The sequence below is a fragment of the Cricetulus griseus genome, chromosome 5 (genome assembly GCF_003668045.3).
Source record: "Cricetulus griseus strain 17A/GY chromosome 5, alternate assembly CriGri-PICRH-1.0, whole genome shotgun sequence".
NCBI classification, from domain to species: domain Eukaryota; kingdom Metazoa; phylum Chordata; class Mammalia; order Rodentia; family Cricetidae; genus Cricetulus; species Cricetulus griseus.
In genome coordinates, this window is record NC_048598.1 from 68,759,389 (window position 1) to 68,775,848 (window position 16,460).

A 16,460-nucleotide genomic window follows, 5' to 3' on the forward strand; every position below is an offset into this window, starting at 1 on the left:
GGTAACAAGTGAGGCGGAGAAAAGTAACAACCCAATGCAGCTCTTTTAATGTTCTTTTTAAAGGTAGTTAACTTGTTTTGTTTACAGTAGTATTCAGCTTTGAATTTATTTTAGTCTAATCTTCTGTGGCATTTTTAAAAGATTTACTTATTACTTTATGTGTATGAGTGTTCTGCTTGCATGTATGTCTGTTGACCACATGCCTTCCTGGTACCCAACGAGATTAGAAGCAAGCATCAGAACCCCTGGGACTGATGGTGAGCTACCATGTAGGGAATTGAATCTGGCTCATCTTCAAGAGCAACAGCTTCTGAGCTTATTCTGCATCTACTTGTGACATTTTTTTCAAGAAGACAATTGTTATTGTTATTGTTTGTTTGTTTGTTTTGTTTATCAAAACTCTCTGCAGAGTCCTGGCTGTCCTGGAATTCACCATGTATAATAGGCTGGCCTCAAACTCACAGAGATCTGCCTGCTTCTGCCTCCTAAGTGCTGCGATTATAAAAGGTGCGTGCCACTACTGTCTGGTCTTAAGAATTATTTTTGGGGGGTGGTAGCGCATGCCTTTAATCCCAGCATTTACGATTCTGTGAGTCCGATGTCAGCCTGGTCTACAGAATGATTAAGTCAGCCAGGGCTACACAGGGAAACCCAGTCTTTAAAAATAACAAACAAAAAAATGTTGCTCTTTTGTGTGTGTGTGTGTGTCAAGTTTTACTTTAAACTATGATTCAGAATAGTGACAGAACAAAGATAGTGTAGCACATTACTAAAAATTTGAACTAGAGTTAGACTTACTGGCTTGGACTTCTAGTCATATTACTTACTATTTTATAACCTTGGCCATAGTCTTGCTGGTGTTGCTCTATTTCCTTATATAATTTGAGACAATTAAAGTATCTTGAGTTAGAAATTCTGAGTCTTCAGTTTGTTTGGTTTTTTGAGACAGTTTCTCTAAAGTGTAACCCTGACTATCCTGGAACTGGTAAACAAGGCTGGCCTCGAACTTAGAGATCTACCTGGCTCTGCTTCCTGAGTGTTGTGATTGAAGACATGTGCCACAACTACTGGCCAGAAATTCTGAGTCTTAAGTGAGATTACATATACAAAGTTCTCAGTGTGATAGACACTGAGGAAATATTAGGTCTTACTGTCAATTTGGTAATAATTCAGATATCTATACAAGTTAGAAAACAAGAGCTCAGTACCTAATTTTGAACAGCCAGTGAGTTAAAGCATAGCAAAAATATTTTTTTATGTAATACAATATATATTAGTTCATATTGTAAATGTAATATATTTAAATATGTTACAAAATATTTTGATCAAACCTACACCTTGCTTATGTTAGGAAGTTCTCTAAAATTGAGCTACATGTTCAGTCTATATATATTTTAAATACTTGAGGGGAAAATAATATTTTATAGGATGTGAAATTTTCTGAAATCCAATGTTCAAAAATGAACAGACATCTCATTTATTTCTATGTTGGATATGGCTTGCTTTTACATGATAAAGTGGTTGCTACAAAGGCTGTTTATCTATAAGGCTTTAAAATACTGTTTTAGTCCTTCCTAGTAAAAGGCTTTTTGGTTTTGGATCTGCTGTAGACTATAATGACTTGTGAATTTAAACTGAGTGGTGTATGTGGTGAGCATGCTGTTTTCCTCTAAAAGACATCTGTTTATAGTGAAAACTTTTTATATAGTGTGAGTAAATGATTTGAATGTAAATTGGAATTTTAAAACTTACCTACTAAAAGTCCCTTAAATAAGGAAAGGTTTTCTGTTTTCCACAAGCTAGTTCTGTTTGAAAAGCTGATTTGTCAATTCTATAAACACAAACATAATTAAGTTTAATTGGAAGGACAGTTGTTCAGGGGGTCACATTCATTTTGATTTGATTTTCACATTTATTTGATGCATTGGCAGGTGTTTGGCTCCTTTCCAGTATCAGTGATATAAAGGTTGATATCATAGCTTTTAGAATTCTTTGCTGTATTGCCTGCTAACACCACATAACTAAGGTCATTAGAACTACGTATGAAATAGAATAGACATATTTTAGAATAGCTCTGAAATTTTTGTTTTAAGCATCACTGGAAATATTAAATATGAAGCTTGGACCTTAACCTCCCTGTTGCAATGTGCTTCTAAGCATCTCAGATGAAAGGCTCATTCCTCCTCATTAGTCAGTGTTAGACTATATATGATGTAGTTTGAAATATATAGTAAAAATAAATGAATAGTTGAAAGGTTAACATAGAGACATTGAAAGCATTTAAAGGCCTCAAGGTTGCTCTAAAATGCTCTTGATACTTGTGTTTGTGTATGCTGTGACAGTGTTGCATGTTGACATGCCCTGTAGGTTTTTCATGTGGTTATGGTGTATAAACTTTGCTGTGAGAAATGTTTGAGAGTTGTCTAGAAGTTAAATGGTTTTGTTAAGAGCAGTAAGATAAGTTACATGTTTTAAAACTTGCTGTATTATTTTTCTTTTTCTCTACTTATCTGTAATACTTCCCAATAGTTTCTTCCTAATTGTCCCCATCTTTTAAAAATAGATTTAAATATTATATCATTCTCCTTCTTCCCTTTTCTCACTCTAATCCCTCCAGTGCTCCCCTCACTCCCTCTCAAATTGATACCTTTCTTCTTTATTTTACATATAAATTCAAATATAACACAATATATACTTATATGCATAAATATGAGTGCAGCTTGCTGACGGATCATTTGGTATTGGATAACCAATTAGAGGTTATCCCTGGGAAAGACTAATTTCAACCCTCTCAGTAGAAATTAATTGTTCTTTGTTTGTGGTTGGGATCTCATGTGATTTCCCCTTTCTCTGATATCTTGTCTATTGGAACCACCATTGTTCAGGTCTAGATTAAGCAGCTATATGCTTGAGGTATCATAGGTGAAGCTTTCCTATTATTTCTAAAAGACAGAGTCTCACAGCAGACTTCCTGGTTTGCTGGCTCTTTTGGACTGTGCTCCCCTTTTCTCAATGTTCCCCGAACCTTTGGTTCAGGAGTTGTATTGTAAATGTATCTAGTGAGGCTAGGCCACCCATGACTTGTTGTTTCTCTGCATTATGACCTGTTAGGGGTTTTTTGTAATAGGTTCCATTTGTTGTGAAGAGAAGCTTCTTTGATAAAGAGAGTTATATATAACTGTGGGTATAAGGGAAAGTTTAAGGATATAATGAGGAATTATACTGCTCTAGTAAAAGGGTGGTGATAGATTATAAGATCCATGACCTCATGAGCCCCAAGACTTACTGTATTCTTACAGTGCTGGAAAATAATCTGGAAAAAGTATGTCCTTGGACTAAGTTAGACGTTACTGTATAAAACTAAAAGGACTACTTCTGCTTGGTGGTTAGACTATTTCTTCATATAATCTTTTTGTAATTTGGCAATTTTTACTATGGATCTAGTTTTTGACCTGATATTTTCTTTACAGTGGCTTGTCTCCTGCAGAAGCAGAATTTAATTACCTAAACACAGCTCGTACCTTAGAACTCTATGGAGTTGAATTCCACTATGCAAGGGTAAGTAATGAAAAATTACTTAGATGTTGAGTTAGGCTTCATTCCTTAGTATCCAAGATTTTAAACTCTTTTTATGTTTATTCAAAGCTGGGGTGATGAACTGAGGCCTTGTATGTGTTGAGCACGTATTCTTATACTTAGCCATACAAACCCAACTCCTCAAAAATTTTAATTCCTTGAGAGAACTAGGTAACAGATAATTTGTGTTTGCTGTTGACTTAGACTAAAAATTTCCTCTCAGTATAAACATTTTCACAATAGCATAAGTACAAATAGGTGTTTCTTCCAGATGGTTAAGTTGCAAAAACAATATAGACTGTAGGGGACAGTAGTTTTAGAATATTTGTTTTATAAACAAAAGGTTGTTTTAGGAAAGTACTTTGTATAAATCTTTGATAATCGTGATCATTCAAAATGCTGTCATGCCACTGATACTTTCATTCTTGTCCTTATTGTTTCCAACTTTGAGCTATCTTATGGTCGATTTTTATTTGTAAACCTCTAAATGAAGAATATCAGTGTGCTGTGTTTGTATCTACCTAGCATCTCTTTATTAAAGTGGAATTTATTACCACTGGCTTTCCACTGTGTAGTTTTTTTAAGTATGTGTAAAACAGTTTTCCTTTCAGACACTGTTACCCTTTTCCCTATATTTGTGAGTAGCTATCCATCATATGTAACTATGTTTCTTTTTGTGAGTAAACAAGATCTAAATTCCTTTGAAGTACCTAAAGTACAACTATTTTCAATAGCAATATAGTCATTAATTAAGTCAGCAGTGGAGTTTTTATTACGTTAGACACATTCTTGAGCCTAATTAGGCTAGTATTAGCCCAGAAGGGGACTAAGAGCCATAGTTTTCCTTAGGTAAATTATTTTGAACTTGCAGGTGCAGGTGCAGAGTCTACTGTGGAAGTACTAAAAGTTCTATGCTTCACAGTGCTTTTGTCTTCAGGGTCTTATCCGATCAGGTTCGGGGCAATGAGCTCTACTTTCTATGTTTTACAAATCCAATGTCTGTCTTACTTTAAAAAGACCTGATGGCATAGTTTCCTCAAATGATTGATATCTTGTAATTCTTTAAGTATCTCTTGATTTTTTTTTTTAAAGGACTTTCACTCTAAGTATCTCTTGATTTTTTTTTTTAAAGGACTTTCACTCTGCTTCTTTAGGGTGGGGTGGTTTTGAGACAGGGTTTCTCTGTGTAATATCCCTAGCTGTCCTAGAACTAGTTCTGTAGACCAGGCTGGCCACAAACTCACAGAGATCTGCTTGCCTCTGCTTCTGCCTCCCAAGTGCTGGGATTAACGGTGTGTGCCACCACCACTTGGCTTCACTCTCCTTCTTGTTTGGGGCTTATTTTTTTTTTTTTTTGAGCTTAGGTTTGTTATAGTTAGATTTTGCTTTTTATTACAGGAAAGTTTACAACCTATGGAACTACATTTTTTGATTAGTTTATGCTTTAACATGACCAGAAAAGGGAGTTTTACTGTTTTGCTGTTTTTGGAAGTGATTTTGTTTCTCATACAAGAGATTTACTGGGGGAAAACAAAAGGCTGTCTCTGAGTGGGGACATGAGAGAGACAGACAGATGGATAAGAGCAAGAGAGTTTCAAAAGCAAGGGAACAAGAAAGCTCTAAGTGATTTTCATATCTGCCAAGTTTCTTGGCAATTAAATGAAAAAAAATATTAAAATTAAATACAAATTTAGATAAATCTCATGTAGCTAACTAAATTGTTAATTATTGATTTAATTAAAGTAGTTTTCATTTGTTTAAACTGTTAGATTGTAAAAAAAGTTTCTGAGACTAAATGTAGAATGTCAGTTTAAAGAGATTTAAATTTTAAATGGTTAGCTATTTAGTTACATGCTTTGTTCAAACCAAATCAAACAAAAAATGTCCCACATAGTGACTTACCATTTGAGCACTTGGGAACTTGAGGCAAGGTCACTCATCCCAGGCCAGCCTAACTACATGGTAATATGATATCTCCCCCCCCCCCAAAAAAAAAAGTTTTAAAGGCTAGGGAAGGCATTATTTCTTGGATGTGCATATGAAGACCTCAAAAGATTGTTCAGTAAGTATAAAGGCAATTTTCCAAAAAGAGGACCATAGAAAAAAGACTTAAGTTTTAATTGGGTATCATAAGCAAAAGCCTATTTGAAATAACAAGCAAGGGGAAATGTTTGCTCTCTGCTTTCAAGTGGAGCAATGTTATTTATTTCAAGTTCCAAGATTCAAACATTTTTTAAGCCATCATTGTGATGGGGTTATTCTGTGCTTTCCACAGAGTTCACTCTCAGCAATATTTAGTGAGTAAAACATAATTATTCCTGCCCTCATGAAATTCACAGGATAGTGGGGAGCGGGCATGGAAGAAAAGCAAACCAATCCATGAATCTTGTATTAACAGTTACATCCATGAGACTGAGTGGAGAAAGTACAGGATGCTGTGGGATTGTGTGGCGACAGCATGTAAACATAAATTAGCACAGGAATGACTCTAGTAGTATAATCACTTATTCTGGAAGAAGGGAGTGTGCTGAGAGAGTGAATTTTTTTCTTGTTACTGTAGAGCAATCAGCACAAATGAAAGCTTGAAATCAAAAGAGAACGTGGCACATTTGAAAAAATACAAATGCAATTGCTAGGTTATATGAATGATAGAATAGGAAATTGTAGAAAAATTAAGACAATGACTGGTTTTTTTGGGAGGTGGGGGTGGGGTTGAGACAGGGTTTCTCTGGAACTCATTCTATAGATCAGGCTGGCCTCAAACTCAGAGATCAGCCTGCCTCTGCCTCCCAAGTGTTGGGATTAAAGATGTGCGCCACCATACCTGACAGTCAATGACAACTTCAAGGTGAAGTGAAACATGTCCCTCCCATTCCCTCACCCAACTCCCACCACCTTCAACAGGCTGGAAAGCCAGTCTTGGGGTTGTGAGAATGAAAGGGCTGGTTCTGCCTCACAGTGCAGCAATCCAGAGAGTGGGCCCTGCACCTTGCAGGGGCAAAACAGTTGAACTGGCCCTGGTGGTATGAGTGTGGGTGAGGTGGACCCAAGGGTGTGAGAGCAGGAGAAATGTCTGCTACATTGAGTTAGTTAGCCAGGGTAGTGCTGGAGAGCTCACCCAGATGGTGATAATGAGGGAAAGCTCGTGGTCTACCCAACCCAGCTACCACCCAGGCTCAGAACCAGGACACACATTCCTCAAAACATAATACACATTTTCTTCTTTGTGATATTGGACACACCTCACAAATTGTCTGTTTTGTTTTTCCACGATGTTAATACATAGTATTAGTTACTGGGTTTTCCATTGTAGTATAGATATTTTATTATAGATTACCCTTGATTAAAGAGTCCTGGTCATAAGAAAAAAAATCATCAGATTATTTGTACTTTAGGTCAATGATTTTTTTCTTTTTGTGTGGTATCCATGTTGTTACATATGTTTGAGTGTACCTGGACATGTGTATATAGAGACCCAAAGTTGATGTCAAGAATCATCCTTGATTGCTGTACTTCTTATTCATTTAGGCAGAATTAAACCCAGAGTTTGCTGATATGGCTAGTCTTGCTAGACTGCTCACTCAGAGAATTAATTGCCTTTCTCCTCCTTCCAAGGCTGGAATTACAGATGGGCTGCCAAGTCCACATGGGTTTCTGAGGATCAAACTCTGGTCCTCATGCTTGTGCAGCAAGTGCTTAACTGCTAAGGCATTTCTACAGCTTCTAGATTAGTGAATTTTAATACTGCCACAATTAGACTTGTTTTGAAATTTGCCTTTTAAGAGGCAACAACAAATTATTTAGGTTTGTAATAAAGTATAATTCAGTTTTGTGCTGTCTTTGAGATGTGTGTTTTTTTTTTTAAATCTAATCCTGTTTTAACTATTTTAGATTGTCATGTGTTTATTTATTTTGCAGGATCAAAGTAACAATGAAATCATGATTGGAGTGATGTCAGGAGGAATTCTGATTTACAAGAATAGGATACGGATGAATACCTTTCCATGGTAAGAATTTCTACAAATTCTTTTGCTTTTATCATAATATTACCAAATATAATAATTCATATTAAATAATCCTTAAACTGTTTTAATCTTGTCAACTTACTTGTGTGGTTCAGTTTATACTTTATTTTGCTTACTGGAAATGAATCAAAAGACACCAAGATGGTTTTCTTCAATATGGCTTCGTTAAAGTAATATTAATTTTTCTTGTTAAAGAATGTACAAATATTATCATAAGAATATTCATTTTGAGACTAATATGTTAAGAGATACACTTGCTGTTTTTATTTAAATATATCCATTGAAATACCAGTTTATTAGCTGAAGGATGCATGGCTACTGAACCAACAACCAGTAATATGGTGCTTTAAATTAGTATAAGCAAAGCACATTGATTCCACAGAGGTTTCACACTCATGCTTCCTTGTCTTATCCTTCTGCCATCTTTTGTTTGTTGTCCTTGCTCTCATTGTCCAAGCTAGGTCACCACTATGGTTTATGATTTCTATATCTCAAAGCAAGGAAAAAGAGAAAGCATCTTACTTTTCTTCTTCTTCTTCTTCTTCTTCTTCTTCTTCTTCTTCTTCTTCTTCTTCTTCTTCGTCTTCGTCTTCGTCTTCTTCTTCTTTTCTTTTTCTTTTTTGGTTTTTTGAGACAGGGTTTCTCTCTGGCGTTGGAGGCTGTCCTGGAACTAGCTCTTGTAGACCAGGCTGGTCTTGAACTCACGGAGATCCGCCTGCCTCTGCCTCCTGAATGCTGGGATTAAAGGTGTACACCACCACCACCCGGCCCTTACCTTTCTTCTTAAGGGGATAAATTAAGGATTATAAAATTCACTTTGATCTGGAATTCATGTTCTGATATCCTACCATGTACATGACAAAAATAAAAAATGCAATCATGAGTCAAGCCCCGGAACAGAAAAAAAAAATCACTTTGATCATATCACTGAACATAATGTATTCAAGGTTATTCAGGTCTTGCGCTTTTAAATAAAGTGACCTTAGGAGAAGAAAAAAATTAAAAATCCATACATTGTATCAATATGTTTCTTTTATATACCTCCTAAAAGATTTGATCTTTTTTATTCAGTATATATTATTTTAATAGGCTTCCATAATTAGTTACTTTAATAATACTTTGGTAAAATAAAAATAGAAATATGATAGTTAACAAATGTCTTAGGAATCTATCATAATTCTGCCTCTTAAAAAAAAAGCTGCAATCCCAAGACTTTTGTGATACAATGCCTTTGAAATACGGCATTACTGATAGAAATGCAAACAGATACACTAACTTTGGAAACTGGCACTTTCTTTAAAATTGAAAAAAATGTATTAAGCAGTTGCTCTACAGGAACAAAAAGAAGGGAGGAAGGGCGAGGGGAGGAAGAAGAGAGAAAGATGGGACTTGTTAGGTTATCTTACATGATAGTCTTAATAGTGGTCTTCTGCTTGTTGGAGTGGTAGATAAGCCTGGAGTTCAGTCTAAGAAGCTCAACTGTCTCAACCCATCCAGTGCTGAGAGCCTGGAAGCTCCCTGGAAAGTTGTTGCTATTGAGTCACATCAGAAGACTGAAGAGCTAGAACATAATGTCAAGAAAGAGTAACAGGAACAACATCCATAGATGAACTTGTTCAGAAAGAAGTAGGGGAGGCAGGTGTATATCTGGATCTCTTTAAATCTCATTGCTGAGGATGGATCTTCCCCTCAGTTAATCCTCTCCTGAAAACCCCTCACAGACACTCCTAGAGGTATGTCTCCTCAGTGATTCCAAAACCAATTTTGATGATTTATCTTGTCAAGTTAATGGGAATAGAATTACCATGGAAATAAACCTTTAGGCCTGTCTGTGAGGGACTTTCCCCATATGACTAAATGAGGTGTTAAGACCCTCTTAAATGAGGGTGGCAGCATTCCATGACCTGGGATGGTTGACTGAAAAAGAACACAAGTACCAGCCTTGTTAATTTGTGTTACTAACTATGGACTCCATGTGATGAGCTGCCACCATGTCTTCTCTGCTGTGATGAACTGTAGTTTTCAAACAGTGAGAAAAACAAAATAATCCTCTATTTCCTCAAGTTGGTTTTGTCACAGCAACAAGAAAAATAATTACTATAGATATTGATGCCAGGATTAAGGTGGTAACTGTGATAATCCTGACTATGTGGTTCTTAGGCCTGTGGAACTAGTTTGTGTGGGAAAGTGTGGAAGAATTTAGACTTTTAGATTAGAGAAAGCCCAGAATGCTGTAAGCAGAACTTTATGGGTCATTATGAGGGAAGTTTGGAAGGTCAGGATGTAGAGAGACCTGAAAAGTAGAGACCTGGCTCATGAGTTTTGAAGGGGAACAAGGACTATATGGGGAACTGGGCTAAAGGCTATTCATGTTCTGACCAAAAATAAAACTCTGACTTTATTTGGCCGTTCCTGAGAATGTAAGTTAGACAAAATTAAAAGGAATGGGCTAATTAATTTGACAGAGGAAATTTCAAGGCAATTTTGTATTCATACTGTGTTGTGTGTTGTTTGCTGCTTACAGCTCTTCTCCAGGTTACAGTGCCCACGAGGAAAAAGTAGAATAGAGGCATATGAAAAATGTTTGTAAGGAAAAGAGTATGAGCAAGTTTTAAAACTACAGAAAAGGCAGGTCCCATTGAAGAAAAACCTTCACACTGGTTTGGTAGGAACAGTATCCCAAGAATAGCAAAGGCTCCATCTTGTGAAAATACAAATTTATTTGCAAAAAGAAAACCTGAACATAATATTGCTTAAGGGACTCCTTGCTCTAAAACAACTGTCTTAAGAAATTGTTTCCCAGGATCATCACCACACAGGCTGCAACTGAGCTCCATCCTGAGTTGGCAACAGAATTTAGCACTTTTGTGTGTGTGATACTGGTTTTGTAGGCATTGAGATAGAGGAGGCCATTGAGATTGAGGAGGCCATTGAGATTGAAGAGGCCATGCAGTCTCATGTAGTGGTATCAGAGATCTGCTGAAGGCAGGCAATATGTGGGAGGGTTAGAGTCCCAATAAGAAGTGGCAGTTAGAGGCCACTTCATGCAGTTGTGAAAGTGAAGTCCCAAGTTTCAGTGGAGACCCTAGGTTTTTACTGATGGACCAAGGGACGTCCACTGAAAGAATGTTACAAGAAATGGAGTGGAACTGGTTCGAGTCTACGTATACTGCAGGTATTGAAACTGGAGAGGTCTGACTGCCCAACCCTGTGAGCCCAGAAGCCTCACATGGAGATACAGGTTTTGGTGTTTTCCTTACAGGGCTTATTATCTTTTTTTGGTCTGATACTTGGAATGGGACTATTGACTGTTCCCATTGAATGCATGTAATTTGGTTTCTAATTGTTCAGGGCTCATAGTTAAGGGACTACATGATACATGAGGCTTGAAAAAGACTTGAGCAGTGTAGGAACTGTTAAAGACTATGGGAACATAGAAATAAATATCTGTAAAGGAGTGTCTGCATTGGGCTAATAAGCAGTGGTTCTCAAACTCTGGGTCTTGACCCTTTTGACAAACCTCTATCTCCAAAAATATTTACATTATGATTCATAACAGTAGCAAAATTTCAGTTATAAAGTAGCACTGAGAATAATTTTATGGTTGGGGGAGGGAATGACAACAACATGAGGAACTATATTAAAGGGTCACAGCATTAGGAAGGTTGAGAACTCCTGGGCTAATTGAACTGGAAAAACTACCATAAATGTGGGCAGCACAATTCCATGAGCTGGAATCTTGAATTAAATTAAAAAGAGAAAGCTGAACTCTAGCATTCATCTTTCTCATTGCTTCTTGACTGCAGACACAGTGTGAGGTACCTTTTGCTCTTGCTGCCATGTCTTCCCTTCCATAATGGACTATGCCCAATGTCTTCCCTTCCATAATGGACTATGCCCCATGTCTTCCCTTTCATAATGGACTATGCCCTCAAAGTGTAAGCCAGAATAAACCCTTCTTCTGTGTGTTGCCCTTGTTAGGGATTTTGTCACAGTAATAAGAGAAATAACAAATAAATACACCAATCAGGTTGGCAATAGACCAAACATGGCACTATGTTATCCTAGCAATTCTTTTCGTAGAGATTTACATATGAGAAACATAGTTCGTTTATGTATGTATGTATGTATATATATATTCACAAAATTCATAGCTATAGCATTCATAACAAAATCAAAATATGTATCAACTGAATGAATAAACAAATTATGATATATCTACATGGTATAATTCTGCTCAGCGTTAAAAACAGATGGACTGTTGATAAACTAAAACAGACCCTCCTACCTTCAAATTTTTATACCAGATCCAAAAGAATGCATTTCACTCTATATGAAATCCTAGAATACATACATTTTAAAAATTGGAAGAGGCTGTTAACTGTAAAGGGGCAGGCACCAAAGAGACTTTGTAATGTGACAGAACTATTACATGATGATTCCTCTGTGGTGGTTATGCAGTTGAACAGATTTGCTAAAGCTCATTGAATTTTTCAACTAAAGTTGGTAAATTCTATTATAAATGAAAATTATACCTCTATATAACTAAAGATTGTTTAGTGTTTAATTTTCCACCTTTGAAATGTTTCCTATGTAATTGAAATTGTGGCATGTTCAAGAGCAAAATCAAATGACCAAAAACATAATTCTTATCTGTAAGTATAGATAGGAGCACAAAGATTAATTTTCTTTTATTTTATACTATATGTAAATGTCAAAACCATAATTTGTTTTCAGGTGATATAACTTTAAATGCCAGTGATAAATTTTTCTGTATTTTCAAAGTTCTATATTATATAATCTGTTGGCTTTTTTTTTTACTGTTTAATTATTATAAAATAAGGATATAGCTAACTACTGTCATTTCTGTATGTTCAGAAAATAATATGCTCTATGGAATGTTTTACTGAATTTGAGATGGCTTTTATTGGATGCAGAGAAGTTTCCTCAGTTGGAAGCAGGAATTTTGAGGAATCAATTAGTATATATAGGATACTCATAATGTATGACTTGATGCATCATTTAAATATACTTGAAGTTAGTTTAAAATTGGGAATAGTACTCATATGTCCAAGGCCTTGTGTCGGTTTGGTTCAAGAAAACCAAACAACAAATGTTAACATTGAAATATTAATTATAAATTATTTCATAATATGAATTTTAAATAGTTTTCAGTAACTGAATAGATGGGATTTAAATTTTCTAGAACTATCAAGCCCATATCACCATGGGCTATAATGGATATTTTCCAGCTATTCTCTTTTTCCTGAGACAGAGCTTGTTTGTGTAGCTTTGGAGCCTATCCTGGAACTTGCTTTGTAGACCAGGTTGGCCTTGAACTCAAAGAGATCAGCTTGCCTCCGACTCCCGAGTGCTGGGATTAAAGGCATGTGTCACCACTACCTGGCCTTTTTTTTTCCTTCCAACTATTCTCTACACTATACAGTACAAGAAAACTAATGCAAAGGCATTAAGATAGTAGAAGAGGGACAGAGAAGTCAGCTTCTGGATCTGACTTGTAAGATGTTCACTATCCTGTTCCCACAACAAAGAAAAACCCAATAGAAACTGAAAAATCGACAAGTCTTAGGTTTTTCACAGAGTTGGAGACATTGAGTAAACTACCACCTTGAGTACTGGAGACAGGTGACTACAGAGAATGGGCAGTTGACAGAGCTTAAAGGTGGCAACTCATTGCAGGGTGGCTGATCTAGACTGGATTGAGGAAAAAAAAACTTGTGGGTGTCCGATCTTCTCAGAGTCTTCAAGCTGCATGAATTTCAGAACCAAGTGTCCCTTCCTGTTCCCATGATGAGAGCTAAGGGGCTTGGACCATTATGCCACTTAGCTATTTAATCATAGGATTAAACCTGATTCTCCAGCTCACATATTGTAGGCCCTATCAACAAAGGACCTGTGTAATAACTGGGGATTACAACTGAAAAACTGCAAGGAAGGCAATTTAAAGAAACTAATGGGAACCCAAAGACAGTAAGAGTGACAGAATAAGGGCACTAGTGGATGCTAAGATTACACTACACGCTGCTCACTGTACAATAAACATAGCTTTTGTCTTGTCAGATAAACATGAAGTTTTAGCTAAGGAATGTTTACCTGGTTCCTTTTATTCAGCAAATCATGTCTGGGTTCAACTTCAAATTTCAAGAGATTCAAAGACAAAGAGAGAATCTTGAAAGAAAACACCAAAAGTACCACTTTGCAGAGAATTAAGGATAAGAATTACATGGCATTTGCCTTTGGAAAACCCATGAGTAATGGAGTGAAATATCTTCAAGTGTTCAAAGAAAAAAAAACAACTCATCAACTTGGTCTATAATTGTCTACAACTGTCTTTGTAAAGCAAAAGGAATTAAAGGGATCTTTTACTTGTTGTGAGGAATGTTAAATTAAGTCCTTTAGGAAAAACAGCAACCCCTTCAGATTGAAAGAGGCTGATTATCAACATGGATTATTAAGACATATTTATAGTTTATATGCTTTATGAAATTCACTGTTAAAATACATAGTGATTGTAGTATACATAAAGAACACAGCACCACCTAATATAATTTTGAACCATTTTCATTACTCCCCAAAGATCATTTGTTATAAGTCATTTTGTACCCTTAGTCTTGCCTCTACTTCCAGCCCTAATCATATTTCTATTCTGGATATTCTAAAATGAGATAATATACCATGTGTTTGAGTGACTTGTTTAGAATGTTTTTGACATTTTTCTCTTTTAGAACATATATAAATCAGTGTCCCTTTTTATTGCTGAATATTGCTCTATCCCTTAGTTTATCCATTTCGTTTCACAGCTTACCACTTGTTCCCTTTGCTATTAAGAGCAGTGCTACCCGGCATATTTGTATAAGTGTTGGTAGGAATTTCTTGGTTTGCCAAACTTTGTCTCACACTGCAGTACCTATCACCTTTCATCCCCACTGGGGTATGTGCTAAGTTATTTCACCATATTCTCCCTACCATTTATTGTTTGTCTTTAGCTTAAAGCTGTCCTGGTGGGTATGAAATGATGCCTCATTTTAATTTTAATTTGGATTCTTTTATGGCTAGCAATGTTAAATATCTTTTCATGTGCTTATTGTTCTTTCATCTATCCTCTTTGAAATACTTAGATGGAATTGAAAATTTTATGTGTATACTATTTATAAGAGATAAATATGAAACATACAGAGACAGATTGGTTGAATTCACTATATAAGATAAACCAAGAACATAGAAATCAAAGGAAAAAGTATTGTAACTATCTCATTATGCAAAACAAGTATTATTCATTGCTTGATAGAATATATTTGTAAAAAAACAAAAGTCATGTGAGGAGACTTTTGCTAGAGACCATCATCCAGTGTAAAATTTTGTATTCATTATTTGATTTTTTCTGGTGTTTGGAAATTGAAGATGTATAGAAATTAGATTAGATTTTCTGTCCCATTCATTTAGAAATGAATAGCATTTTTATATGTTGCTTGTGTGATGGTTCTTGATGTATAAATTTAAAAGTAGCACTCCTGGGAGGCAGAGGCAGACAGATCTTTGTGAGTTCAAGGCCAGCCTGGTCTATTGGTCTACAGGCTCCAAAACAATTCAGAGAAACCCTGTCTTGAAAAACCAAAAAAAAAAAAAAAAAAACAAGTAAATAAATAAATTTAAAAGTATATGTAGCTCTGTACAGTTTTTTAAATGGCTTACTTTTCACAAATACAGGATTTTTACCTTTTCTGGAAATAATACTTCTGTTATATGAGAAAATAATTTATCATGTTTTATATATACATACATATATATATGCAGTAAGAGCACAAGATGTAATAGTAAAATAATAAATTTCAACCCTGGGGCTGGGAATTTGGCTTAGTGTAATAGCACTTCACTGACATGTGCAAGGTCCTGGGTTCAGTCCCCCAGCAGCACAAATAAAATTCAGACCTAAGCCTAAGCTTATATTTCCCCACGCTAAATGGATCTCTGCCTGAATACCACTGGTACATTTGTCTTCTCAAGTGACTTGAGTACTCTGAGAGTATTCATAGCTTCTTAACGGATAGAGGTATGAGTCATGAAGATCAAAGCTTACTGTGAAATATTATTAATATTAGATAATTGGTTTCTAAATTATATTTTTTCTAAGATTCAGTCTCTTTGGTTCATAAGCCTTTACGTGTTATAGCCCCCAAAGACCTGAGAATTACTTTTTATATGGTTATTACAAGAAACCAAGCCAGCTTGAGTCATGAATTGCATTAATCGAATGTTGAGAAATTAGTGTTATATAAATTTGCATATATTTAGGCTGGGTGTGATAGCCACAGTGGAGGCAGAGGCAAACAGACTGGTCTACATACTGAATTCTTGGGCAGCCAAGACTATATAATGAGATTCTGTCTCAAAAAACAAAACAAAAATAAGTTACATATATTTTTTAAAAGGTAATGTATAAGGGTGACATAAATAATGATGGTTTTTAAAATAAAAAATCTTTTATAAAACTCTGACATTTTACATTTTCCCTTATGCATACTTTATAGTATTAAAAGTTTTAAATGTTATTTATATTTGTTGAGATTTTAATTTGGGGTGAATATTTCTGTAAATTGAAAATTAGGAAATAAATAGTAGTGGATATAGTTTGATAAAATTTTTCTGAGTTGAGCACCTAGATTTTCTTTTGTTTTCTAGGAAGTACCATAAACTTTACATTATTGATATGTTATATGTATTAGAGATTGTATGAGAGAATATGAAGATATTGGTATACATTAAACTTAAGATCATGGCCAGGCACCTGTGTGCATATGGGCAGCACTAACTGGACTTGGGGTATTAATAACAAAACAA

General features: G+C 35.6%; 1 protein-coding gene across 9 annotated transcripts in view; it reads left to right on the top strand.

Moving 5' to 3' along the window:
- Ptpn4 (protein tyrosine phosphatase non-receptor type 4) overlaps positions 1–16,460 on the top strand; it is a 146,372-nt gene that overhangs the window by 58,546 nt on the left and 71,366 nt on the right. For all 9 annotated transcript variants that reach the window (XM_027417798.2, XM_027417803.2, XM_027417804.2 and 6 more), the window contains 2 exons: positions 3,471–3,558; positions 7,495–7,583. In XM_027417798.2, the coding sequence (XP_027273599.1) occupies positions 3,471–3,558; positions 7,495–7,583 (177 nt within the window). The remainder of the gene's footprint in view (positions 1–3,470; positions 3,559–7,494; positions 7,584–16,460) is intronic.